Raw genomic sequence first — 27,260 nt, 5'->3', positions numbered from 1 at the left:
AAAAGGAATTGGGCATTACAGTTTTAACAGATTTTTTTTCCCCTTCAGAATTATTCTACTGAATGCTGGCTCTTTAGAAAACAGGGGGTGAGGAGCCTGACTCTGAAGGAAATTACCATGTGGTTATACAACTTGATGTCTTAATTTTGCTCTGATATATGCTGTTAAACATTCTGTTGTATGCCTTAAAAATGGGTGGTTTTTGTTTTGTTTCTTGTCCTAGTCCAAAGAATCACAAGGTGGCGACCTTGAACAAAATGAAGCCTCAAGAAAGAATAAGAAAAAGAAAGAAAAGTCTAAATCAAAATATGAAATCTTGACAGTTCAGGAGCCACCAAGGATTGAAGTATATTTATATTTGTTACTTACCTTGTGTGATATAAATGGGTCTTTCTTAATAAAAACATGGGTTCATACTGGTATCTTAAGTGAAAATTTCCAACATTTTCTTTAATAATCATTTTCCTAGTGCTAAAGAAAATAGTAGTCACCCATTTTCTTCACCTCTTCATTTTGGCTTCCCAGCTCTCTCACAAAGCACTCAGTAAACATTCGAATGAATGAATGGTCTAGAGACAAAACTACTTGTATTGGATTTTAATAGTTTGTGTGCCGTGTTACTAATATTTTCTCTCAGTATCTTCTATACCTGTATTTTTCCTTGCTTTTGAATGCTGGCTTTTGCAGGGCCTCCTTTTCTATCCAGAAATTGTTTTATAAAGTACTTCTCTATGGAGAGAAATTTAGAATAGAATAGATCCCTTGTGGGCCTTGGTCAGGAGAATTTTGTGAACTTCCAAAAGTGCTCTTCAATTGTCCCATGATCCTCCAAGAGTGTTCATGTACAGTCAGCCTGGGTTTTGGCTCTCTTTCTGATGGCGCTGGTTGTTTTCTGCTGCTTGTGCAAGCAGAAGGGTCTCTCAGGGGTGCTGCCCTGATATCCAGCTTAGGGTCAAGTTCAGGGCAGTCCTACAAACCTCGGGGGAGGGGTGGTCCCAAGGCTCTTGGAACATCCATTTGAGAATAGCTGGTTTACATGTTTGAGGACGTACTATCATGGCAGAGCATTATGGTTTGGGCCAATGAGTAATTTATATTTCTGCCTTATAATTTCCCACATAACTTACCAAGGCACCTAAAATATTGACAAAAAGACATGATATTTTAAAATGATATATAATTTGTATTTTAGCAGGCCTATTGCCTTTGTCTCTATTTGCTAGCCTGGGTTCAACACAAATTACAGAACACTTAAATCTACTGAACTAGATTTGATGGTTTCTTCAATGAAAAACATAGTCTTTTGAAAAACAGGTGCTTAAATACTCTCCTGCCAAGGTGGTTCAGGGTCAGTTATGTAGACACCTCAGGTGTACCGTGATCCTTGGTGGCTCTCTCTCTCTCTCTCTCTCTCTCTCTCTCTCTCTCTCTCTCTCTCTCCCCCCCTCCCCCCCCTCAGATGGGGGTATTAGAACTCTGGTCTTTAAATTTCCCATAGGAGTAAAATAAAGCAGAAGCTCTTATATTAAAGTTTTGGGGCTGTTTTGTATCACCTTTGAGAACTTTTATGGGACCTTAATGAAGAAACAAAATATAAGCAAGGAAAAGATTGCACTTGGCATATTTGCATTCTAGTGATTAATGAGGAGCTAAAGGGGTGTGTGGTTTACTTAGGATGCCGAGGAGTTTCCCAGTCTGGCAGTTGCATCTGAAAGAAGAGACAGAGTAGAGTCACCGAAATTTCAATCTAAACAGCAGCCACAGGTAATTTTTAGATTGAGACCATAATCGCTTTAGGCTTAACTTTTCTCGCTAAACTAAACCCTTGAGAAAAACTACTTTCTGACATCTTTCTATATCGAGACAGGTGGTTTTGTTTTGATTGATTGCTTCATTGGAGAATTGCATCCAGTGTGTTGAAACAGAATTGCTCTTGAGCTAAAACATTTCATCACTTTTGTAATAAGACTATTGGTAGCTTCAGTTGTTAAGTCAGAAAGAGGGGAATCCAAACTGCTTTATGAAGGAAAAAAGGAAAAAAGTTGACTCAGTTCATTCAGGAAACAGAATTCCTTTGGGAGACAGTAAATTCTGACCAAAAAAAAATTAAGAGGCACTAAAATTTCATTCCCCATAGCAAAACAGAAGCCAAAGGGAGGTGATTCTGCTTCCCCTCCCACCCCATAGATTCAGGAGGGAACTTGTGATTCATAATTTATATGGGGAACCTGCATACTTTTAGCCATTTCTTCTCTAGCATGTTAGTTGTCATTTTGCCATTTAAAGGGGGAAATTATTTACATGTTTATGAAAACATTTAAAAATTCTGAACTCTTCTGCAAATTAACTTTTGATGAGCATGTTGTAATATGCCCATCTTCCATCCCCACAGCAGGTCTCCCTGCCTGCCTTTGCTGTGTGTGGTGCTCTCGCCTGGTGTGAACCCTCAGGTAGCAGGGTTTTTGTTTTTAGGGAAGAAAACACTTGGCAGGAGAGCAGGAGTGGAGGTGCTAAAACAGATGGAACATCATGGGACTTTATTATACAACTTTTGTACAGTCTCAAAACCCAAATCACGCTCTTTCAAAAATAACATTTGTTTAGAGTATACCAACATACATTTAGTATTCATCTTTTTGGAGTGATTTGGACTTGTGTAGACTTAGTTATATCTGTATATTTTTGGTCATATGCTATGTATTTTAGTATGTATACTATATACTATACTGTTTAATATATATTTTTGGCCATATACTATAATTGCATGGCAGTTTGTTGGTTTACTTAGGTAATTGCAGAGAGAATGGTGTTAATGAGACAGTAATACTAACCAAGTAGCCTCACACAAAAACTTAGTTTTGTAGCCACAAACTTTGTACAAGCCTTGATGTCTTGTCTATAGATGTACACTGTTAACTCAGGATGGAGATATAGATAGAAACACAGGTGATTTAATGTAAACAGTGTTCTGAAAGAAGGAAACAAGCAGCTGCAGTAATATAGTCAGATAATATGGGATTGATTTTTTTTTTTGATTACTTGAATTTTTTTTAACTAAGATTTTTATAGTGTCTAAATTGTTTAATTTTATCTTTATATTAATTTTTTGTAAAATGAAAAGCACAGTTTGTAAACTTTAGTATTATAAGTAAACTTACGTTTTCTGAAATTTTTAGGATAATTTTAAAATGAGTGGAAAGAAGAGCCAGACTCCAGTACAGTTGGATTTGGGGGGAATGCTGACAGCACTGGAAAAGAAGCAGCACTCGCAGCATGCAAAGCAGCTCTCCAGACCAGTGGTGTTTTCAGGTAAAGGGGTGGAAAGAAGAGCCAGACTCCAGTACAGTTGGATTTGGGGGGAATGCTGACAGCACTGGAAGAGAAGCAGCACTCGCAGCATGCAAAGCAGCTCTCCAGACCAGTGGTGTTTTCAGGTAAGGGAGTCTGCATCTCAGGCAAGTGGTTGGAAGCCTTTTTTTAGATGAATTATTTTGTTAATATTTTCCCTTGTAAGCAAAAGCTGTTTATATATAATCAGAACTCTGTGGTGATGGAATAAGCATAGGCATAGACCAATGAAGTAGTTTTTGAGAGTCCAGAAATAAACCCGTATATCTATGGCTAATTGATTTTTTGACACGAGTGCCAAGTCCATTAAAAGAGCTAATGGACAGAGACTCTTCAAAAATCATGCTAGACAACTGGATATCCACATGCTAAAGAATGAAGTTGGGCCTGTACCTTACACCATAGACAAAAATGAACTCAAAGAGGATCAGTGAGCTAAATATGAGCTAAAACTATAGCATTCTTAGAAGGAAACAGGGACAAATCTTCATGACCTTGAGTTAGACAATGGATTTTTAAATAGATGTGGCACCAACTTGGTTGATTCCCCTGGCAACCAGCTCCCCATCCCTAGGCTGTCCAGGCCACCAGTCATCTCATTACCATGCAAAAAGACACCACCTGGGAGATTCCAAGGGTTTTAGCAGCTCAGTGTTGGGCAATGGAGCAGAGACCAAATACATATTTCTTATTATGTTGTGGTCTAGTATCCAGTCAGTATTTAAATTTCCTTGATTGTCTCATTGGTTATGCTAGTTTTATTTCTACCGGGATTCACAGTTTCATACATCGCATGTCTGAGTAATTCTTATATACACCAGAGCTTGAAACTACTGCCCCCTTAGACAATCTGCCCTAAAAGTTGCCTCTCTCAGCTTGTCTTCTGCTTGGTAAAGGCCTGGAGTGCCATTATTGTTTATTAATGTTTTCACTCCAGTCCAGGTGCTTTGGTGAAAGTTGATCATCTGTGGGTTAGCTATGGGCAAAGGTAGCTTTTCTTCAGCAGTTAACTTTGGGCTTCACTCCATGAATTACAGTACAAATTGCCTTAGTCTGGATGTTTTTTTCAGAGCGAGTTTTCTGAGTAACCTGTATTACCCTTAGAGAAGTCTGGAAAAATGTCCTGCTAAACTCTTGATTCTGAAGAATGTAGCTTCTGGGGGAGTCTGCAAGGAAGTGTCTTGTATGATATTCTTGTCATACTTCATAGAGGTGTTTGGTGTTGCGGAGTTGAAAATTGAGGAGGCGTTACCACACTCAGTGACAATACCTCTGACACTATTAGTGTTGAATCATAATTAGCAGGAGTTAGAGGGCAGAGCCAGCAATATTTAAGGTCACCTCTGGAGCTAAGATTTTATCATAGAATAGGAATAGAAAAGAGAGCTGATGCAGAGATTGGTATTCCACCATTCAAATGGTATTTTGTCCAGTTCCTATTCTTTTTTGCCCTATTTTCTCCTGTATTACAGTGTGCTGACTTTGTAGAACCATTGTTAACAGCTGAAGTGCTTCATTCCTCTCAAGCAGCCCAGCAGTTCAGCTCACAGGGCTTGGGTCTCGAGAGGGAAATGGAGGTGCCCAGTGGTCCTGTGTTCGGCAGATGTGTCCATGAGATGACAAAGCCTGTAACAGTGTGAGATGGAATAATCTCATCTGGTACCTATTTATTCCATGTGTGAACTATTGACTGAGAGTTCTAGACCTCTCATTAAAGGTGACAGCAGGAAATGGAAGGGAACTACCTTTCAGGGGATAGAAGGTGACTGTTTACTCCAAGGTTCAAGTTGGACCTTTTAGATAGAATCATGCATGAAATAATTAGTTTAGCAAAGAGTGGGGGCCCTCAGTCAGAACAGATTTTTTAAATAGTTTGAGGTGGTTAGATTGTGAAGCTGGGATTTAGATAGTATAGAATTGAGGTTTTGGCCAGAGATCCCCGAGTTGCCCAAATCCTGATGTGCCCATCACCTTCCCTTTGAGATCACAAATGGAATCTTCCTTACAAGGAAAAGTAAGAATTGGCAAAATGGAGTTCAACATTCCTCTTTATATTTAGCTGAGCGAGTGCCAAGTACCCCCATTCAGAACACAACTTAACTCAAAAGTTTTCTAGGGGGTTTTGTCTATTCCTGATCCCAGGTTGGGTCTTCTCAACTGGATTGTCTGTTAATGAGAAGGAGAAGTATGCTTACCATCTGTGGAGGCAAGGGCAGCCCAAGCTCCTTAGCACACAGAGTCCTTAAATCCCATGTGTGTCTGTTGTCAACGGTGGACGGTCAGTGCTTTCTTTTTTAATCCAGTCTGATAGTCTGCCTTCTGAGTGGGGTGTTTTGTCCATTGACATTCAGTGTGATTGTTGATATGGTTGGATTTACATCCGCTGTTTTGCTATTTTTTCGGTTTTTCTCAAGTCATTTTTTCCTCTCTTCTTCCTTTACTGCCTTTTGTGTTAAATTTTTTTTAAGGTATCATTTTGATTTCTTTTATTTTTTAAATTTAGTTTTAAAAATTATTTTCTTAGTGATTGCTCTAGGGATTACAATATACATTTTAGTTTATATATTGGAGGAACTTTACTCCAATATATCTGTTTTCTCCTTCCCCCTTTGTGCTGTTGTCATATGTTACATCTAAATATGTTATAAACCAAAGAATACAGTGCTATAGTTAAGACTTTATATAGTCATATCTTTTAGGGAAGTTGAAACAAGAAATGAGGGAAAAAATTACATTTACCAGTTTTATATTTATGATTTTTGTTGTTCTTTATTCCTCTGGATTCAGTTGCCATCTGGTGTCCCTTCTCTTAGTATTTCTCCTGAAGGATTTCCTTTACTGTTATACACAAGCTCCGCTAGCAACAGATTCTCCCAGTTTTAGCTGATGTGGGAATGCCTTTATCTTGCATTCATTTTTGAAGGCTAGTTTTGCTGGATATAGAATTCTTGATGGACAGCTTTATATTTCCAAGGCTTTGAATGTTATACTGCTGCCCTGTGGCCTCTTTTTCCTACTGAGGGATCAGATGTTACTCCTATTATTATTTTCCTTTATGTGATGACTTGTTTTTCTCTTGCTGTGTTCCATATTTTCTCTTTGTTTTGACTTCCAGCAGTTTGACTATGATGTGTCTAGGTGTGGATCTGTGTTTATCCTACGTGGGGTTGCTTGTAGTTTTTGGCTTTGTAGATTAATGTTTTCATCAAATTTGGGAAGTTTAGGCCATTATTTAAAAAAAAAAACTTTTTGTTCTTTTCTTTCTTCTCTCCTTCTGGGACTCCTATTATATCTATTTGGAATGCCTGACGTTGCCCCAAAGGTCTCTGAGGCTCTGTCCATTTTTTCAGTCTTTTTTCTATCTTTTCTTTAAATTGAACAATTTCTATTGATTTATCTTCAAGTCCACTGGTTTTTCTACTTTCTTAAGTCTGCTGCTGAGTTTCTCTTCTTTATAATTTCTGTTTGTTTACACCTTGTGTTCAATTCTATTCTAATAGTTGCCTTGAAGTATTAGTCTGCTGATGCCTACATCTGGGGCACTAAAAGATAGTTTCTGCATACTGTTTTTTTTCGTGAGTGTGGGTCACACTTTGTTTCTTTGAATGTGTCAACGTTTTGTGTTGGACACTGAATATTTTAGTTAACATGTTGTAGCAACTCTGGATTCTGATTTTTCCTTCCTAAGAGTAGTGATGATGTTTTTTTGTTTTGTTTTGTTTTGTTTTTAAGTAACTGGCCTGATCTAAATCTGAAGTTTCTCTTCTCCTCAATGTGTAGCTGCTGATGTCTCTGCTCAGTTATTTTTTCTTGTTTTTATTTTTTCCCTGCCATTCCAGGGTCACCCCTGTGTCTACACAGCAGAGATGGGTCAGGGGTTTTGCTCAAACCTCCATTACCTGTTGATAGATGTGTATGGGCCGGAGGCACATTCAACCCTCAGGCCATGTTCAAGTCCACCTGCTCGCAGGCTCCATCATTGGCTAGGAAGTGTGGGTGGCTTGAACTAGTTATCTCCTGTGCACTGTGCATACACCCTGCAGAAAGTGAGGAGAGCCTGCCCCTGTGGTGTAGTCTCCTCCTGGGACTCCTGTAAGTCCCTGGCTGGTCTGCTGGTTTGTCACTTGTTCATAGAAAATGGCAATCTCAGGCCGTCTGTGCTGCCTTGCGTTCCCTATTTGCTGAGATCACACTTCAGATGACCCCACACTCAATTCAGCAAAGCCCCTCTGGCAGTAACAGGGAAGCTGCTGGTTTTTCGTGGTCTTTCCACCTGGCTGGATGAGCCAGCAGAATAGGGAGAAAATGGGAGCAGCCTTGTGTAGGAATGCCTAGACTTACCTGAAGTCTGTTCTTACCTGGAGGTTAGTAATCTCAGGAGTGAGTTCTCCTCAGTTTGCTGTGAGCCTTTGGTCACCTTCCAGAGAGCTGACATGATTTTTTTGACAGTATTGTCTTATTTTATGGCTGCTTTTGGGATAGGGGATGGTTGACCTCCTCTCTCTGCGGTGGGAAGGGGACCCTCCTCAGGCCCACTGTTAGTGCTGTGTGAAGAGTCAGCGGGCAGCAGAGTGCAGGGTGCGGGCCTGTGTGGCTGGTTTTGTAGGAGTCCAGGTGAGGTGCTGAATGTAGTGGTGATATTGGGGACCAGGGAAGTGAGCAGATGTGAGCAGGGGTGGTATGGGTTTTCAAGAAGAGCTGATAAGAAGGACCATACCAGGCACTTGTACATTTCAAACACCGAACGAGGCTCTAAAGGAGCGAGCAGCTGTGCTTAGCTCAGGCTAGAAGTGGCCTAGGAGGCAGGTACAGTTGTTTTGGACAATTCTATTTGTTGTCCAGGATTTGATGGGCATACCTGATTAATAGAACAACCATTATTTAAAAAACATATTCCAAAATTAAAGGAGAATGCATAAAGAACATTTGGAAAAATATTGATGGTCATTAAAGCTGGATGATGGGTACATGGGGGTTTGTTGTGTACCATTCTTTTTCTTTCGTCAATGTTTGGAAATTTTCCTAATTAAAAAGTAGGGGAAAAGTATAAAGAAATAAACTGTTTCCTTGAAACAGTTACTCAGGTGTGAAGTAGAGTAGAATAGGAGGAAAATTAGAAGTATTCAGTCGTATTCATTGACTATAGAGGGATTGCCCCCAGCTGCCCATGTGGGATTTTGGAAAACAGGCTTATGTCTGGAAAACTGAAGAGAATCAACTAGAAATGCTATTAGAACTTATACAGGCCTTTTATAAGATAGCTGGATAGAAGATACACATACATAAACTAATAGCCAACTTCTGCAAAAGCAGTGCCGTCTGAAAACAGTGATGGAGCGGGGCTTCCTCACAACAGCAGTAGTAGGTCCAAACCACCTAGAAATATCCTGAGTCAGAAAATGAGGTCCCCACGTCATTAGACCTTACTGAGAAACAGGACATTTGATTACATGGATAGGAAGCTAGGTCTTCCCAAAACAATGGATACTTTTTTTGGATGTCATCCAAAAGATACTAAATTTCATTTAGAATCATTGCCAATGAAATGAATGTGTAAGAATTGAAGATGAGAAAGGTTGTGGAACCAGACTAGAGGTGGCAAGGGGCGGACTCCTTCACATGCCCTGAGACAGATCCAGGGCGAGCTGAGCAGGGCCACTGAGCAGTAACCATAGGTATTTGTCCCACTGTGTTTCAGTTGGAGCAGTGCCAGTCCTTTCCAAAGAAGCCACATCGGGGGAGAGGGGCCGCCGCTTCACTCAAGTGAAGACCCCGCACAACCCCTTGGACTCCAGTGCCCCCCTGATAAAGAAAGGGAAGCAGAGGGAGGTCCCCAAGGCCAAGAAGCCAACCTCTCTGAAGAAGGTGTGTGGAGGATTTGAATTGAACAAAGTACTGAAAGCTTAGTTTCACATATCTGTATTTACTTCTTTCAGCTCTTAGGTTTTTAGGTTTATCTTACTTGAACATGTTGTATCAAGATGTGTTCATGATTCTCTAACCAATGATCCCTCACCCTCCAGCATGACGTGTTAGGGTGTATGAAGCAGGGAATGCTTCAGCTACCTGAGGGAAACTTCTTTCTTCTTTTGCGGTGACATGGACAGAAAACCATTTCCCTCCTTCACACGTTCCACCCTCATCCTGCCCTCACTGATCTGTCTGATGTTCAGAGTCAGTGGGTAGTGAACACCTCCGTGCAGGCCTTCTAGTAGGACAGCTGCACACGTTCCTCCAGTTGGTTGCTTGTCACTGCAGCCTTGTGAGGTGTATGCTTGGTGTTCGTTTGGATGCCTGTGGGCGAGTGACTGTTGAGCTACAGGCTTGGCTTCAGAGGCCAGGTGTCTCTTGTGTGCCTGCTGTACCTGGGGAAATGTGCCACAGTGCACTGGGAGGCTGGGGAGCATGTCACCACAAACAGGTCCATTGCCAACAAGTAGAATGTAGGCAATTTATTTTGCAGAAGAGCTTATCATTTAAGTACAGATATTCAGGAGTTTTAATCATTTCAAGATTATTTTGAAAGAACGGCAAGAGAGAAAGCAGCAACGTCTTCAAGAAAATGCTGTGAGCCCTGCTTTTGCCAGTGACAGCGCACAAGATGGAGAGAGTGGTGGCGATAACCCAGCCCCCGAGCAGGCCCCTGAGCAGGCCTCAGGTACTGAGCTCTGTTTGTTTGCACCTTAAAGAATCCTTGACACGGGAGCACCCGTGAAAAGGATGAGCTGTGTGCAGAGTAGACTGTACGGGACTTTGCCGACTCCTCACACCTCTGTGGTAGGAAGCAGGTCAGCACTGAGCTTCAGGGGAATACAGAAGTTTCCAGACTCCCCACTTTACTGTGAGAGGAGGCCCCCATGGATGGGAGAGAGCTTCAGGTGCCTCTGGGTCTGGGGTCTGTGAGGGATGGAGGAGATAAGCACCCTCTGTCTGATCTGTGTGGTATTGGATGGTCCTCTAACTTCAGATGGGCATGAGTGCTAACACCAGTAACTGCAAAGCTGCTCACCAAGTGTGTGAGGCATGGGCTCATCAAAACCAGTGTGTGTGGGGTTTTTTTCTTTCTTTTTATTAGTTATGAGAATATTCGTGGGGTACAAAGCGGATTGTCACCACTTGTGCCCAAGATGTGATGGCCAGATCCATACTGGCAGCATCACTGTACCACACAAATTGCATTTATACCCCATGTCCCCCATCCAGTTATCCCTGACCTCCCTCCCCATCCCCTTTTCCCCCACTCACTTAGTATCCCTAAGTATCCTCTCTCCCTTTGCAAGCCCAACACACCATTGTGGTCTTTCTTTCCTTCCTTCCTTTCTCTTTTAGCTCCCAAATATGAGTGAGTACATGCAGTATTTATCCCTCTGTGCTTTGCTTATTTCACTCAACATAAGTTTCTCCAGGCTCATCCAAGTTGTTGGAGTTCAGCTCTTACTAAAGGATTATTTGAAAAAGGAATGGTCTCAAGCATTTAAGCACAAAAAACTTAGAACCCAAAATCTGGTTTTTAAAATTTCATGATATGAGTTTCTTCAGGTTAAATTTATAAATTAAGAAATAAATCTGGCCACTGAACTGCATACTTAAATATGGTTAAAAGAAGGCATGCATCTCAGACAGACCAGGCAGCTATTCCCATCTGTTTTACTTGTCCCCTGTTAACTTCTCCGCAGATTGTGGTATGTGTGGAGGTAACAGGTATGTGTGGAGTATCTAGTTGCATCAGTGAGACTTCCCTGGGCTGGTACCGTGGAGTGTTCCACACTGTAGGCCCCTCTGTGGATACCAGGCCCTGCACATATTGTGTGATGACTTTTTTCCTACATGAAGGTCCAGGTGGGATGGACGGATCAGTCTTTTCCAGTCCTCTGGTTGAGGACAAGTCAGAAGAGCTGGTGGGCACAGACCTCCAGAGGGACACGGAGGGCTGCCAGCTTCCTCCCGACCATGCCAGCCTCCCCAAGATCCACAGCCGGAGATTCAGAGAGTGAGTGAGCCCCTGCCAGCCACCGTTGGCTTGGCTTGGCCCCTGCGTCTTAATCCTCAGGGGTGAAAGCAGTCAGGTATCTAGTTATACGTATGATCAGGAATAGTTTAATCTTTGTATCTGTATCTGCTTTCTAAGGTCTCTGTCCTACTAATGATGGAAGAGGCGCCCCTTAGTCCAGGTCAGAGATTGGGGGAATGGGTGCACATGACATTTGGGTCCCCTTTGTTGTTTAATTTTTGTACATAATTTCTTAGGGAGCAGGATACGTTTAACCTTGTTTGCTCACTCTGCCTTCTCCCTGCCCACTTTTCTTTCAGGATAGTTCCTCCAGGTGTTTGTTTATGACAGAGAAACACATGGGGGAGTGGCCCAGACGGGGACCTGTGGCAAACCATGGTGCAGGGCAGGGCCCAGAGATTTTTGTCCCTTGTAGTTGGGAGAGGGGGAAGATGCCTCTATTTACCTTTCCTAAAACCTAATCAGTCAGGAATTTCCCAGTTTTGATTAGTATCACTGGTCAAAGTTTGATTTCTTGTCTGATGCTGTCCACATCTCTCCTCCCTGAGGTAGGATGGGAACAGTGCTGCAGTGTCTCAGCCCCTGGCAAAGCTCACGATGTCTGACGTTTCTTTCAGTTACTGCAGCCAGATGCTTAGCAAAGAAGTGGACACTTGTGTTACAGACTTACTCAAAGAACTGGTCCGTTTCCAAGACCGAATGTACCAGAAAGATCCAGTCAAGGCTAAGGCCAAACGCCGACTTGTTTTGGGGCTGAGGGAAGTTCTCAAACACTTGAAGCTCAAAAAGTTGAAATGTGTCATCATTTCTCCCAACTGTGAGAAGATACAGTCAAAAGGTAATAGCACTGTATTATCCTGTGGCAGGTGGGCCCCTTGCGGTAGTTCGCGGTACACTGCCCTATGGTTGGCAGAATAGACCACATCCCTGGGCAGACTGTGCTGCAGACGTTGGGAGCCCGGTTTTGTTTTTGTTTTTATTTCTTAATTGAGTAATTGTTTCCCAGGTGCATTGACCATTGAGTGGCTCCGTGCAAGGCAGGCAGGTCCTGCATTCTTGCACGATGGGTTTCCTGCTGGTCCACGCAGGCCTCTGACAGCAGGAAAAGATGCGCCTCTGTCATGTAGGGTGCAGCTCTGGAGCTATGGGGGGGTCATCAGTCACTCACACCACAGAGGTGTTGTGCCTGGCAGCCAAGCAATACCTAAATAGGGCTTTCGTGTATACAATTAGTTGTTTAGTGTGTGATCAGCTTATCTCTTCACTCATTAGATATGTCTAAATACTTGGCCGTTTTACTTAAGCTGGAAGGTGTATTTGGTTTTGCCAGCTGTGATATGCTGGGTGAGGTGACGGGGTGAATTTATGTCTGTGATGTCTCACATTTGCCTTTCTCTTATGCTGTCTTGGCTCCGGGAGGATGTGCCTGTCCACACTGTGTCCTCCTGGAATTGAGCACTGGAAGAACTGCCAATTAGGAGCAGAATGCTATCACTTACGTACACCCATCCTTCATCTTGGTCTTGGCGGGGGATGCTCACAAGCCCTTTCCGGGCCCCACTCTTCTCCTGCTGTGTAAAATTCAAGTTGGCTGCAGTCACACTTGGAGGTGATATTGGCACCAAGCCTTAGACATGATCTTTTCTGATTCCCATTTCACGTGTGAAGGCTGGAGGTTTCCTGACGTGTCTGAGGCCCTGGCGGCCCAGGCTTCTCATGCCCAGGTCAGTGGCTCATCCCTGTCCTAGCTTGGTGCAGGTCCAGTGTCACCACTTGCCAGAATATGGTGGGATTTCAGTGACCTATCTGGTGTGTTTGGCAGTGCCCAGAGGCCTTTCCAGGCCGTGGGAGAGAACAGGTTACATGCTTCCCTGGCTGCTCTTTGCTACTTCGTACATGTACACACCTAAAAAAGTTCATGATCCCACAGGCTTGTTAAGGGAAAAGCCCTGGGCTCCCTCCTCCCCTGGAGACCCTGCCTATCAGCTGTTTAGCAAATTCTTTTGCTATTTCTCTCCATATCTCCACGAGGCTTGTGGCTACTGCTCTATGTTTTTAGTTTTAAATGTCTGTCATCTTTTCAGTAGAGCAAAGGGGCTTTGCTCTCATTCATCCCATCATCCTAATGTGTAATTGGGCTTACAGTTCTTGTTTGTGGTCTTGGCATACTTTTCTGCATATTCAACATTAATTGCACCGCAGGCCATTGGCCTGCTGCCTCAGTCTCCCTTCAGACAGCTGCATGCAGCAGGCCTGCTGAAGAAACACTCGGTCCTAGTCCTCTGCACATCTCATGCTGCTGCCACCCCAGAGACGCCCTTCGCTCCACCTTCTCTTCACCTTCTCTTCATGGAATGTATTGTTTGTAGAACCTTGTGCACTCCCCTTTCTTGGGGGTGTGCCCTTGTTTTGCTGGAGCACATCCCCCAGTGGTTTATGAGGAAAGGGTGCATAGGAGGCACATTTTGGGGATCTTGCTTGAAATCCAGTCTCTGATTCTTGATTCTTAGTGATCTTTTGGTTTGTTTTCCCTCCTTTCTGAAAGCTTGTTGGAACTGTCTTATTCCCTGGGGCCTGGAGTTTGGGGACATGGGACTGTGTGCACCCAGTGCCCCTGGCTCTGGGATGTGTTATTGGACTTCTGCTTCGAATCCTCTCATCCAGCCCACCAGCTCCTCCTGGGGCCTCCTGGACTAGCATCCTGTCATTCATTGTTCTCTGCTGCTTTTTCTGCCTCTCTTTCAGTCTTGCTTTCTGTTAGGATTCCTCCATGCTGTCTTCTAAAATTCCTATAGAATTCTTCATTTCTGATAATATTTTTGACTTCTGGGAACTATCTTTGCTCTCTGAAGATCATTTTTATTGCTCTGCTGCTGCCGCAGGGACGCCTTACCTCTTTGAGAAGCTTCATGGTGCCAGGTTCTTCTCCCTGCAGAGTCTCCATCTCCTTCAAGGCCTTGGCTCTGATTGTTTGCCGTCTCATGGTGGAGGCTTCCTGCAGATGTCCAGCAGCCCTTGGTTGTCTGCTCCTCTTTAACAGCCACTGAGAAGCTGACTAGAATCCTGGGCTGTGGCTGGTGTTCAAAGCGTGTGAGCAGCATTGGAGGGCGGTGGTCCTCAACCTACTAGATAGGGATTTCGATTCTGTAGCCAGCATGAGCTGATGAAAACGGATTCTAGAGTTTCTGCTTGAGCAGGTTAGTAGGCCTGAGAGTTGGCACTTGCAGCAAGTTCCGGGCGTTCCTGCTGCTCTAATGAGCCTGCCCTGAGAACCTTTGCTGGAGGATGACTTGGTTGGGCTGCTGCCCTGGCAGAAGTGCTGGGATGTCTCTGTCTCCACTTGGGCTAGTCACATCCCCCAGGGAAATCTTCCCGCCTCCTGCTTGGAGGGATAGGCCACAGGCCTGGCTCTTGGCATTCATCCTGTGACCTTGTCTTGTTGCCACCGTTAAAGGTGTGTTTGTCACGTCCCGCACACCTGTGCCCTACCTCACCAGAGGGCTGTGGCTGAGGGACTGGACACCGACTTGCCTTCTCTCCAGTGTTCAGCTGGTCCTCCTGACTTGTGCTTTACCCCCTTGCTGCCCGTGCCTGGGCTTTTGGGGATTCTGGGGTTCAGGTCTGACTGTTCTTGGCTTTTTCCTCTTGTTGGCTTGGGTCAGCCAGCTGAGTTGTCAGTTTGCAATTTAGCTCGCAGAACTTTTTGCTGTTGTCTCTTACATTCTCCCATGGATTGTGTCTTTAAAAAACAAAGAGGTGGATATGTATATACTTGGCCCACAGTCCACCCTGCTCTCCTGGAAGCCACCATTCCCCTTCTCTGCTACTGCCAGAGTTTGAGTCTAGCTTTTTACTTGAATGACATCTTAAGGATTTGTTGTGCATTTAAAATGCATATGTTTGATCATCAGTTCCCACATTTTTCTGCTTTAAGGCATAAGGAACTTGATTATATATCTTATACATATTTGTTAATTAGACAAGGTAGCCAGTGGCCTGCAGTTATTTTAAAGGTAAAAACTGTTACAGCTTTGAATTATGTTAAAGTACTGTATTTGCCCAGAGTGGCATTTAACCTAATACAGATGCTCCTTAACTTATTCAGTAAACCCATCAGAAGTTGAAAATATGTTGGAAATGTATTTAATACACCTAACCTACTGCACATTATAGCTTAGCCTAGCCTACTTTAAACATGCTAACATTAGTCTACAGTTGGGAAAATCATCTGTCTGGCTACGACAAGGGCTACTGCGAGGCTAAGGCCGATGTCGCGAATTCTGCTCACAGCACCAATTGTCTAGCTCTTAATCCTGTTCATGACGCCAATTGTAAAGCTAGGCGACCACGCTAGTTGTCGCGGCCCTTTTACCTGCCGGTGATCCTGTACCAACTGGGCCGATGGTGAGTTAGGGCTGGGTCTGGAGCTCCCAGACCCCTCAAGCCCACTCACAGACTGGGTCACAAACCGTTCACATGCCAGGTCGGGTCAACAGACCCCTCCACACAGGTCTATGAGCTAGGTAACCGACCACACCATCCTTGGAAGCTACAGGTCTGGAAAAAACATGGCTGCGCAGGGCAGGTGCCCGAGGCAGTAAAAACCAGCCAAAGTGGCGCCGCCTTGCGGGTGCAAGTACTCCACCCATGCACACAATGTTTACTGAAGTGCCCTGAACCGGCTCTGACGTGAGGGGAGCCTGACCAAATTGTTCTACTTTCCCAATATCGTCTAACACAAACTTTTTCTAATAAAGTATTGAATATCTCATGTAATTTATTGAATACTGTACTGAGAGTGATAATCAGAATGGCCATATGGGTACTCGAAGTATGGCTTCTCCTGAATGTGTACTACTTTTACACCATTGAAAAGTCAAAACATCATAAGTCAGGGACCAGCTGCAATTCTGAACTTAAACCTTTAAATGGAAATTGTTGATGTGAGCTGAGCTTTTGCTTGTTTTACATAAGCCCTCTTATAGAACTTTAATAAGTCAGCCCTTGGAATATGCATGCTTTCATCTCTAACTAACATGGGGTTGAGGTTGTTTGAGCAAAACAGTTTTGACTTTGCTGCTTGTATCAGGGGTCCCCAAGACCACCCCCAGGTTCAGTGATGCACCAGGAGGTCAGCACATAGTCATACTTGCAGCTGTGATTTATTCTAGTGAAAGGATGCAAAGCAAAAAGCAGTGAAGGGAAAAGGCACAAGGAGGAAGTCTGGGGAAACCGGGCACACGCTTCCGAGAGTCTCTCCCGGTGGAGTCCCACAGGATGTGCTTAATTCACCCAGCAACGAGCCATGATATCCCATGGCAAGTAGTGTCTACCAGGGAAGCTCATTAGAGACTCAGTGCCCAGGGTTTTGTGGGGGGGGCACTCACATAGGCACCCTCTCCCTAGCACATACCAAAGTTCCAGGCTCTAGAAGGAGAGCAGGTGTTGAGCATAAACTACATTGTTTGCACACAGTTGAGGCACAGGGAGCCACTCTTACCAGTTAGGGTGTTGGGAACCCTCCTGAAATCCAAGTTCACAGACCCCAGCCAAGGGCCAACCTGGCAAGCAGGCCTTCAGACAACAGCAGCCAGGCCTGCTATGTTGGGTCTTTTCTGCACACTGCTTAGTAACATTTGGGATTCACCCTTAGGGGCTGGGATGGACAGTGGGCAGAGAGAAGCCGAGTGAGAGAGATGCATACAGTGTTAAAGGTGGCGCCATCTGTCTCCTCTGCTAAGTTGAAAATGTCTCATTGTAACTATATCTGAGGAACACATCCAGCATCCCACCACTGCTCTGTCTCTGCCTTTCCCCAGTCTTTCCAGAACTGCTAATTTTCTTCAAAGGTTCTATGTCCAGAAACTTCTCATCACTTTCCATATTCTTCAGGTATACCTGGGGCCAGGAATGGGCACAATTCAGGGCTGTGGGGCTAAAAATTAGTCCCCAGTCCAACCAGATACAGGAGTCCCAGCTCCCACAGGTAGTAGTGTGTGCATTTGAGAAGTTCCTTTCTTGTAAATGAGGTGATTGATATGTAATTAGGTACCAAGGATACTTTGACAGTTGTAAACAATTGTCCTTCCTTACTGTTATTTTTTAAGAACTCTGTATCTTTTAGGTTAAATCTCTGGCATTCAAGAGCTCAAGAGCAGGTGCATTTTCTAAAGCACACATCTGAGACCCTGCAGTCCCTCCCAGGGCGGAGTGCACAGAGTTCTTCCCATCAAACCACACCATCCTCCTGGGGAGTTTTTGTTAGCATTTTTCTTATGTAGGGTGTCAGTATCTTTTAACTTGTTTAAGAGCTTGATATTTTCTGTGAACTGTTCATATCCTTTGCCCATTTGTCTTTTGGGATGTTGATCTCTTTTGGATTGATTTGTACATTTTTTTTTTTTTTTAAAGATGACCGGTAAGGGGATCTTAACCCTTGACTTGGTGTTGTCAGCACCACGCTCACCCAGTGAGCTAACCAGCCATCCCTATATAGGATCCGAACCCGTGGCCTTGGTGTTATCAGCACCGCACTCTACCGAGTGAGCCACTGGCCGGCCCCTGATTTGTACTTTTAATAAGTTAGTTCTCTGGGTAAGAGTTGCAAGTATTTTTCTGGTTTGTCATTTGCCTGTTTAAAAAAAAAATTTTTTGGCCATGTTCAGTCTTTAGGTGTTGTATATACATTGGTATTTTTTATTAGTTTTTTTTATTACATCTAAGGTTTTATGTCATTTCTCATCCTTCCCACTTTAAGGTTGTTAAAGATAGTTTTTGAATTGTTTTTTTTCCTCATTCTATGTTTTCATTTTTATATGTTTAGGTAGAATATGTTTTGGTCTAAGATGGTGAAGTATGAGTCCAACTGGGTCTTTCCAGAGGCCTGCCCAATTGTCTCAGTCTCCCCCTAGTGATTCAAAATGCTGCTCCTCACGTGCTCCATACACAGTCACGTGCGCACAACGACATTTCAGTCAGTGATGGACTGCACGTACTGCGGTGGGAGGACCAATAGGGTAGGTGTGTAGTAGGCTGTATCATTGGGAAGGACACTATATGATGTTTGCACAATGACGAAGTCACCTAACAACGCATTCCTCAGAATGTGCCTCCATCACTATGTGCTGCATGACTATACTTGGGTCATTTCTGGACCCTCCATTCTGTTGATCTGCAGTACCTTGCTTACATTATCATAGCTCTATAACAAGCTTTAATACTTGGCGATGCTAGCCTGGTATTTTTCCATGTTTTTTATTTCTCAAAGAAATCCCATTTGTAGTAAGTTAAAATATTTTCAATATTAAATATATTAATTAATATATTAAAGTTGTAATATCTTAACAAAGTTTTTTAACTTTATGTTAGAGTTGACATTTTATCATTTAGGATCATTCTATCCATGAGCATAGGTACCCTTTCATTTGTTCAGATTTTCTGTTGTGTTCTTTAATAGCTTTTTGAAGTTGTTCTATAAATCTTTCATGTTTCTTGATAAATTTATTCCTACCTACTATAATCTGCTGCTGCTGTTATAAATGGAGTTATCTCTTCGATCGAACATTCTAACTGGCTGCAGTTTGAATGTGTAAAGACTTGTGCCAGACATACTTCTTTACTTCTTCTGTTGGGATTTCGGGTGGCAGGTGCATCGCCTGTGTCTGGTGCCCCTCTCACCTCTCTTTCCTCTTGTGGCACCACTGGTCTTGGCTGCTGCCTCGCTTGGGAGCTGGGGCAGATAGTAGTGTGTGTGAGCCTTGGGAGCCAAACCCCTGTGCCTCTGGTTTTCCATCTGTGAGTGGGGACTCAGGCATCTGCCTTTGAGGATATTGGGGAAGATACAGGAGCTAATATCTGAGAAGCAGTTGATCAGTAACCTGGCACGTGGTAAGTATTCAGTCCTGTTAGCTCATATTTAATTTTTCCCATTAGCATAATGCCAGCTCTGTATTTTATTACATGAAGGCCGGATCTCTTTTGGACAGTTGATTTTTACATGTGGGTGTAACTTGCTCTCTCCTGGTTAAATGTGGCAGTGGCCACTGACTCGAGTATAAAATTGTAGGTGGGCATGTTGCTGTCTATAGGAAAAGCTCTTTATGACTAGTATGAACACCACGCTCTGTGTGACGTGTCTCCCCATCATTTGTCCTTGTTCTTTGACCAGGTGGGCTGGATGACACTTTGCACACCATTATCGATTACGCCTGTGAGCAGAACATTCCCTTTGTGTTCGCTCTCAACCGCAAAGCTCTGGGGCGCAGTTTGAACAAGGCGGTTCCTGTCAGTGTAGTGGGGATCTTCAGCTACGATGGGGCCCAGGTGAGATGGGGCCCAGGCCTCTCTAGCCACTGCCTGTGGGAGGAAGTCAGGGCACAGTAGAGTGTGTGTGCTGGCTCACAGAGCAGCCCCAGAACCTCTGGGAGCCTGGCCTTGAGGAGAAGACACCACTGAGGCAGAACCTCATGAAATAGGAGCCCTAACAGCACAAGTGTCTGCTTATCAAGCTCTGGGCTCGCTACTGACATAGAGGCACCTCAAGGCAGTCCTGGGAAGTGGGCTAGCCCACTTCTGCCTTTGGGGGCAGCAGCCTGGCATTCACACTTCCCATTGTCACCCCTGCTTCCCTGTGGGGGGCAGAGTTCCTGAGTTTGCAAGGGACCAACATCCTCTTGGTAATCAGGGGATGTCACCTGTGTGCTGTCACTTGTGCCCAAGGACCAGTTCCACAAGATGGTTGAGCTGACAATGGCGGCCCGGCAAGCATATAAGACCATGCTGGAGAATGTGCGACAGGAGCTGGCGGGAGAGCCTGGGCTGCAGGCCCCTCTCGGCCCACCCATGCAGGGCCCCAGCTGCTCTGCAGAAGATGGCCCTCTGACCGCCACTGGGAGAGAGGAGCCACACTACAGTGAGTGCTCAGGGGAGGGTCTTATGTCAGATTGAGTGTTCTCTGAGTTCTTTATTGACTTTAAGTAGAGTCCCCAGGAGAGTAGCTTGGTCATTGATGCTACAAGACCAGCTATGATAGGACCGGGAAGTCCTGACCATTGCTTTAAGAGGTGTTATCAGACTTTAGAAGTTTTGAGGGCTTAGGGGCGGCCCGTGGCTCACTTGGGTGAGCGTGGTGCTGACAAAACGAAGTCAAGGGTTAAGATCCCCTTACCGGTCATCTTAAGGGGGGAAAAAAAAGTTTTGAGGGCTTGTCAGTGACTTTCAGACAGACTTCGAGTCAGATGTTACCTGAATAGAGTGTGGCCGGAATGGTAGCTGTACCCAAAACGGTCTTAGGAGGCCGAGCTGAGTTTCTCAAGGTTGTTGTTCACTGAGATTTGCTGCTTGGGGGGTGTGGTTGACGCTGCTCACTAAAGGGGGCCCTGGCCCAGCAGGCTGAGCAGTGAGGTGGAGCCTGGGGACACTCAGCACAGGGCGCTGCGGGGCACCACACGTGGTTTCCTGATAGAGGAGTTTTACAGCCTGTTGATGCCGGTTCATGACTTGTGCTGTTTTCTCATTTTAGTTGAAGTCTGGAGAAAACATCTGGAAGCATACAGTCAGTGTGCCCGGGAGCTTGAAGAATCACTGGAGGCTTCAACCTCTCAGATGATGAACTTGAATTTATAAGAAAGGACTTCTATTTTGTGTGTCTTGTATGTTTTGGGTGAGGAGGGGGAGGTTTGAAAAAGACTTCAGGGCTTTTTCTTCTTCTTAGTTCTTCATTGACCTAATGTATTTCGTGTGACCATTGAATTTGAAAAGTAACTGGCATGAAAGGCATGTGAAGCAGTGTTTGTAGCCCTTCACAGCTGCTAATCCCATCGAATGGTCACTCAGATATGCTGTTGGAAACCTTTTCTAAAAGCTGGTGGTGCAGCTTTGGCTTTCTGAGCACACTGTGGATCTGGAAAATACTGGAAAACGTGGTACTTAGAGTACTTTGGCTGCTAAGGAAACTTCCTCTTTGTTACGGAATAGCTGAGCCATCTGAATGAGTTTGCAGGAAATAGGTGGTGTGCTCCTGCCTGCCTGGTGGGCCATGGTAATGTAAGTGGAGGGCAGTGCCCCCCTTCCAGGGAACAGCACAGTCCTCCAGGCAGCCCCCAGACAGACGCCACAGCAAGGGCGTTGTGCTAACGGGCCCTTCCTCAGGGGACGTAGCCTTTAAGGATTTGGGGATTTGGTGTAATGAGCCTCAGAATGAAAACTGGTTTTCTAACCTGTGACTTTTTGACATGAAGCCTTTATTTTTCAAGGAAATGATATATATTGAAATTCCTATTTCAGTTTGATAATCTGTAAATGTTTCATTTTTTAAACGAACATATTCTGAATGTGGTTTCTATCTTAGAGGCCAAGAAGACAGAGCTTACTTTCATATTTTCCTGTAAGAGGGCTTATTTATTTTGAATAAAGAGTAATTATTTAATTTTGTTTCAGACTTTGGTGATCTTAGGCTTATCTGTGGTTTCTGCCTTACTGATCGTTCCTATGTCTTGATTTGTCCCTTTGGACACTCTGGCCTCTACAGTGAGGGGTGGGCAGGGGGAGGGCCGCAGTGCCGGCTCTCTTACGTCTGCACATAGCAACTGCTGGAGTTCCAGGTCCCGTCCAGACCTGCCAGCGGCGTGGCCTGGCACAGTCCCAGCTTGCGCTTGCATTCCTTTCACCAAAGCCAGTGGCAGGGAAGGTCCTCACTGCTCTTTGCTTGTCTAACAAGCAGGGTATTGTTTTTGCTTTGCAAAGTTTTGTTCATTGAATTCTGTCATGCCCAGCATTGTGCCTCTGAGAAGTAAGTGGCTCATGAGGAGCAAAGAAAATTGGTATGACAGGTCACAACCACATGCTGCAGACAGGGCTGGAGATGTGACCAGAGGCTGCCGTGTGGCACACGTCATGCCAGCGTGTGCCTGCTGTTCCTTACACGCTGAGCTGTTTAAATGTGGGAGACAGGTGTGGTTGGCTGGGGTGCGAGGGAGTCCTGAGCACGGAGTCATCTCCCTGCACTCAGCTCGGTCAGCAGGAGAGGGGGGACCACCCCCAGTTGGTATATAGCCAGTTGATTGTACTAAGTTTGAAAATAGATTACTTGAGAATAAAAGTTCTAAAATTAATTTGTGGGGAAAAAAATTAGCTTGTCAGCTGTACTCAGTAGCTAGGGTTTTTAGATAAATTAATAAATTACTTTAAAATCTCTACTGGAGAAGAAGATCTTCTGCTCAAAGCCCCTTCTTAGAGGTCTTTAGGTCTGTGGTATTTGTTTTGCTAATCTTGGGATAAAAGCTTAAGCAGACAGATGGGTCTTAAGAGATAGGTGGGTTGTTACTTAGCTACCGAGGCTTCCTCATTTGGGTGAACCTGTGAGCTGCTCTAAGTGTCCCATCACTTTTCTGGCAGTAAGGACTCCATCTAAGGCCCTGCTGCAGTGACCTAAGCTGCCTCACCTGCTGCTGGTTGGCTGGAAGCAGACAGTGCTGGGGCTGGGGGCTCCCAGAGACAATCATGTAAGTGAACATGTACAGCTCTTTTATTTTTTCAGCAGTGCAAGGAATCAAAAAATTATCCTTGTAACAATATTTCCCTGCAGGACACTCCACATTACGATAACTGCAAGTGTGTAATTGTTGTGCTGAGAATTAAAGTGCTCTGGCTAAATCCGGATTTATGGGGAAGATACAGAGAACGACACCAAGGACATGGACCCAGAGCTTATAGCAGCTCACTGAGCAGCTTGTGGGGCTGAAGCCGTGCCCCAAGCAAGGACTGCAGTGAGGGCTGATGGATGTTTTACAGAAAAACTACATCACGAGTACATGACAGTTTTGTGAGCAAGATCAGCAGCCTTTGGCCAGAGGAGCAGGCAGGCAGGCAGGCACTGGGGACGTGGCTGGCCCCCTTGACTCGATGGAGGAGGTGAGGTGTGGACAACCAGGGCACCTCTCACCGAGTCAGTCTCCTTCAGGGTGCCTCACTCATGATGGAGCATGAGTAACTGGCAGCAACGTGCATGCTGCTCTCATGCAGCAGCTGTCACAAAACTCAGCTCCAGAAAGAAGGGGTGGAACAGGCTGTGGTCACATGGCTGCAAGGACACCAGTATTTGCTAGGATCACAAGAGGACGGCAGCTTTATTTTTAACAGGTTTGGTTTTATGATACACATGAAAACTGGTATTCCACAGACAAGAAGAGACGTGTCTAAGATTAAAGGCTGAGAAGCGTTAGGACAAGTTCTCACACACAGTGACAGTCTTCAGAGATACAGCTTTAATAATTAGAGACTTGGAAGCAGGTTTAACAAAAAACATCACACTCACCATGGTCAAGAAGATTTAATATGGCACCAGGAAATCTGCATAATTGACCTGTTTGGCTTTTCTACCTTAAACAAGCTCGGTGTCCCTTTGCTGAAGCTGAGTATTGGCAGGGTATACACTCAAAGGCATAAATTGCAGCACTCTATAAAATGTGGAGCCCAGTATTCTGAGTCCCATGAAGAATAACATGAAGAGTTTACAGATCCACTCCCAGATTGGACCTTGCTCCTCGAGGTTTGAGGCAAAGCATTTTCATTTGGAGTCTCACCATTTTCTATCCCTGTCGTGTATCTTACAGTCAAATGGCTGAATCTGAAGGAGGGAGAAGGAGCAAGTTTGATTTACACCAGCACAGGCAGCAATAGACTGGGTGTTGGCTGTGCTAACCCTGTTGGTGATGGGGCAGGAGGGTTACTTGTGTAAAATGCCATCACTGGGATCATGTGGGAATGGCCTTTAGAGCGTAATGACAAATGAGAGTGTTTTCTGGAGGAGGAGCCTACACACATCCTGCTGTTTTAATGCCATGAGTTTCTGTGCGCAGCCTGTTCACCATCCTGGTTACCCGCTTCTGCCAGACCAACCCTTCTGTCATGTGTAAGCACCTACTTAAAAAGCCACAGTCACTATCACAGGCCCACTCTGTTCGGTGCTTTTCCACTGCCCAGCCTCTGGGAGGGACTGGTCAGGCACTGGCCTGATGGCTACATTCAGAGCACACCAAGGCCTTCTTCAGGGACAGCATGGCTGGCAGTGGCAGTGTGCTAGGATCCGTGTCGAGAACTGCCTCCTCATGGCTAAAAGGTGTCCTTGCTACAGCTTTCCTGAAAGAACAATATGGTCTTTGAGTTCTTGGCAGAACAGATGGGCCTTTCCTGCTTTGCACAGACTATCTCAGACAGTCCTAATAGAGGTCACCTGTTGTGTTATCCCCCCACCCCCGGCCTGGGTGTAAAGATCAAAGCACTTGGGAATGGTTTTCCTCCGTGTGAGAGGAAGACAAAGCGTTTGTTCCAACTCCCTGCTCCTGCTCTTTCAAACAGGCTCACTGTAGCCTGGACTGCTCAAGGCAGTCCCCGCTGAGGAGGAGGGCTTGGGGAGAGGGAGCCGGCCTGTGCTGAAATAGGAAAGGATCGATGGTAAATGCCCAGCCTTTGCCAGCAGCACTAGAGAGCTGCTGGCAGCGCTTGGGTTTGAGCTGTTGTAGACCCCCATCCTTGGGTGGCAGCGTGTCCAAGGGTAAAATCTCTGGCTTTGCCTCCTGGTGGCAGCCAAGAAGGCCTCACCAGTGACAGGAGCTTGGGCCACACAGCCTGATCCCCTGGCCACCTCTGCAGCCTCAGTGCTGGGGCCCGTACCCCCCAGGCAGGGCTTAGGAAGCCACTTCTCCCTGATCTCCCAGCAGATGCCCCAGCTGAGGAACCTGTGTCCAGGTGTCCTGGAGTGGCCATGGGGCCCATCTAAATAGCCAGCCGGCCCTGCCTGCATATCCCTTCCAGTCCCCACCTCACTTCTTTGTCCTTAAGGGCCAGTTAGGCGTCCCTTGATCCCCTCTAGCCTCAGTGACTAGACAGGAGACTCCCTGGGGCTGCAGGTTTCAAAAAGCAGAACTGCTCTGCTGGCTGCAGGGAAGCAAGTGAGGCCCGTGGCAAAATGGGGCCCCCTCAGAAGACCCCCGGCAGCAGCAGCCACGTACCCACGCCTTCCTCCAGCTCTGCATCATCCGGCTGTGCTCTCCGACCACAGCCCTCCAGGCGGTGAGCTCTGGACTCCACTTCTCCTGCTGGGTTGCCTCTGGAAGACATGTGGGGCCCGAGGTCACAGCCCTGCAGGCCGTGGTGGCACCTTTGACATCCACTGTCCACTGAGGCCCCTTGCAGGCAGGGTGAGCTCCAGCTCTGGGCCTGCCATGGCCCACTCACCTGCCCAGGATTCTGTCTGCATGAGACCCTGCTGCCAGGCTGAGCCCAGCCACAGCGGAGCTCCAGGCATCCCCAGGGGCCAGCTGTGTGATCTTGGGTAAGTCGGGCCTTGCCTTCCTCGCCTGCGGGGGCCTCCAAGCAGTAGTTCTCCAGTTGTACCCCCACCCACCACTTCTCCAGGCCAGCAGCTCCAGCCACAGTAGCCCGTCCTCCACATCTCTCATCCGCACTTCCTGTTCTTGCCTGACATAAAGGCTCACTCCCCAAGCCCTTGGGGTGTTGCAAAGGCCTTGGGTGTCAGGTGGGTGGGGCTGCAGCTTCCTCCTCTTCCCTCCAGTGAGTCCAGGAGCTGTCGCTCAGAAATGAGCTCAGTGCTCTTCAAGGCTGGTGGCCTCTCAGGAAGCCAGCTCGGCTGTGTGTTCTGAGGACATCAACTCACTTGCCACCTGCTCTCTACAGCCTCCCAAGTGTGTGATCTGTCCTGGATTCTTAAAATGAATTACTTGCAGGGCTGTTATGATGACACAAACCTGACACAGGCTCGTGTCACTCATCCGAGAAAGGGGCTCCAAAAACTTGAGCCCTTCAGACATGAAGCCAAACTAATACGCCAAACAGAACTCAGCAGGGACCCCAGTGGTCAGTCCGAGTGCCGGGTACACACCCAGCCCGCAGGACACAGCAAAGCGAGCGCTCCCTCGGCCATTCTTAACTCAAAAGGGCCCTGCAATGGTGCCGCTGACTCTAACAACATGTGGGGTGCCCGGGGCCGGGGACACATCCTGCTCCAACACTGCCAGTACCTTCAAAAAACATTGTGAGTGGGAAGGGGTAAGAAAATACAGAGCTGTCTTAACTGTAACTTACGTCTTTTAGCCCCCTGCCTCCTTTGTGTCTAGTGTGTTTAGAGTAGCTCAGTTATAAAGTTGCCCAAGGTCAAAGTCAAGTCCTGCTCCTTACTGGCTGGTGAGCTGTGTGACCCTGGGCAGGTCACTTAACCTTTCTGGGCTTTTGTTTCTTCATCAGCAGTCTGGGGATAACAGCACCTGCCTCATAAGACAACTGAATTAGATGAGGTGAAATATCAATGGGCTTCAAACTGCCTAGTGGCTAGTTGCCCCTCTCATAATGACTACATGGCCGTTTGCTGACAGCACTGGCACCTAACTCCTGGGTGAGATTTCACGGTTTGTAAGTCTCATTTACACGGCAGTTCCATTTCACCCTGACAGCAACCTGTGCAACAGAACAGGCGGGGCATTTTACAGAAATGAAAAGAACAGGCTTGGTAGGAGTGAACATTTACAATTACTTTTTCTCTCCCAAACCTCCACGGGACTTTTTTAAAAACATAAACTTGAAAAAGGACAGAATAGGAGAGGAGGAAGCAAAAACCTGGAAGTTGAAAAGCAGAGGGACAGTGCAAACTGACTCAGTATACCTAAGAAAGCTGAGTCCGAGTTGGCAAGGATGAAACCTAGGAACAGTCTCACAGAAACATCCAGAAGCTCAGGCACTGTGATGAGTCCTCTGGGAGTAGGGAGAAGTGGGTGCTAAGATACATTGCTTCAAAGGCTGTTCAGGAGCCATAGCACCTGGCCAGGGGACTGCCCTTCCTCTGCTCCAGAGGAAAACTGTTATTTTGGAGAGCACAGGACAAAGGGTC

The 27,260-nt window shown here is 45.7% G+C and overlaps 1 protein-coding gene across 1 annotated transcript in view; it reads left to right on the top strand.

Annotated features, from left to right (window-relative positions):
• SECISBP2 (SECIS binding protein 2) overlaps positions 1-21,797 on the top strand; it is a 41,058-nt gene extending 19,261 nt beyond the window's left edge. The window contains exons 8-17 of the mRNA XM_008570042.1: positions 224-346; positions 1,675-1,764; positions 3,177-3,309; positions 9,047-9,213; positions 9,862-10,006; positions 11,182-11,338; positions 11,977-12,197; positions 19,527-19,681; positions 20,078-20,270; positions 20,880-21,797. Of these exons, the coding sequence (XP_008568264.1) occupies positions 224-346; positions 1,675-1,764; positions 3,177-3,309; positions 9,047-9,213; positions 9,862-10,006; positions 11,182-11,338; positions 11,977-12,197; positions 19,527-19,681; positions 20,078-20,270; positions 20,880-20,983 (1,488 nt within the window). The 3' untranslated portion in view covers positions 20,984-21,797. The remainder of the gene's footprint in view (positions 1-223; positions 347-1,674; positions 1,765-3,176; positions 3,310-9,046; positions 9,214-9,861; positions 10,007-11,181; positions 11,339-11,976; positions 12,198-19,526; positions 19,682-20,077; positions 20,271-20,879) is intronic.
• Positions 21,798-27,260: the final 5,463 nt, after the last annotated feature.

This window comes from Galeopterus variegatus, unplaced genomic scaffold, assembly GCF_000696425.1.
Source record: "Galeopterus variegatus unplaced genomic scaffold, G_variegatus-3.0.2 Scaffold564, whole genome shotgun sequence".
In the NCBI taxonomy this organism is placed as follows: Eukaryota; Metazoa; Chordata; class Mammalia; order Dermoptera; family Cynocephalidae; genus Galeopterus; species Galeopterus variegatus.
This window is presented reverse-complemented; position numbering and strand designations above follow the sequence as displayed.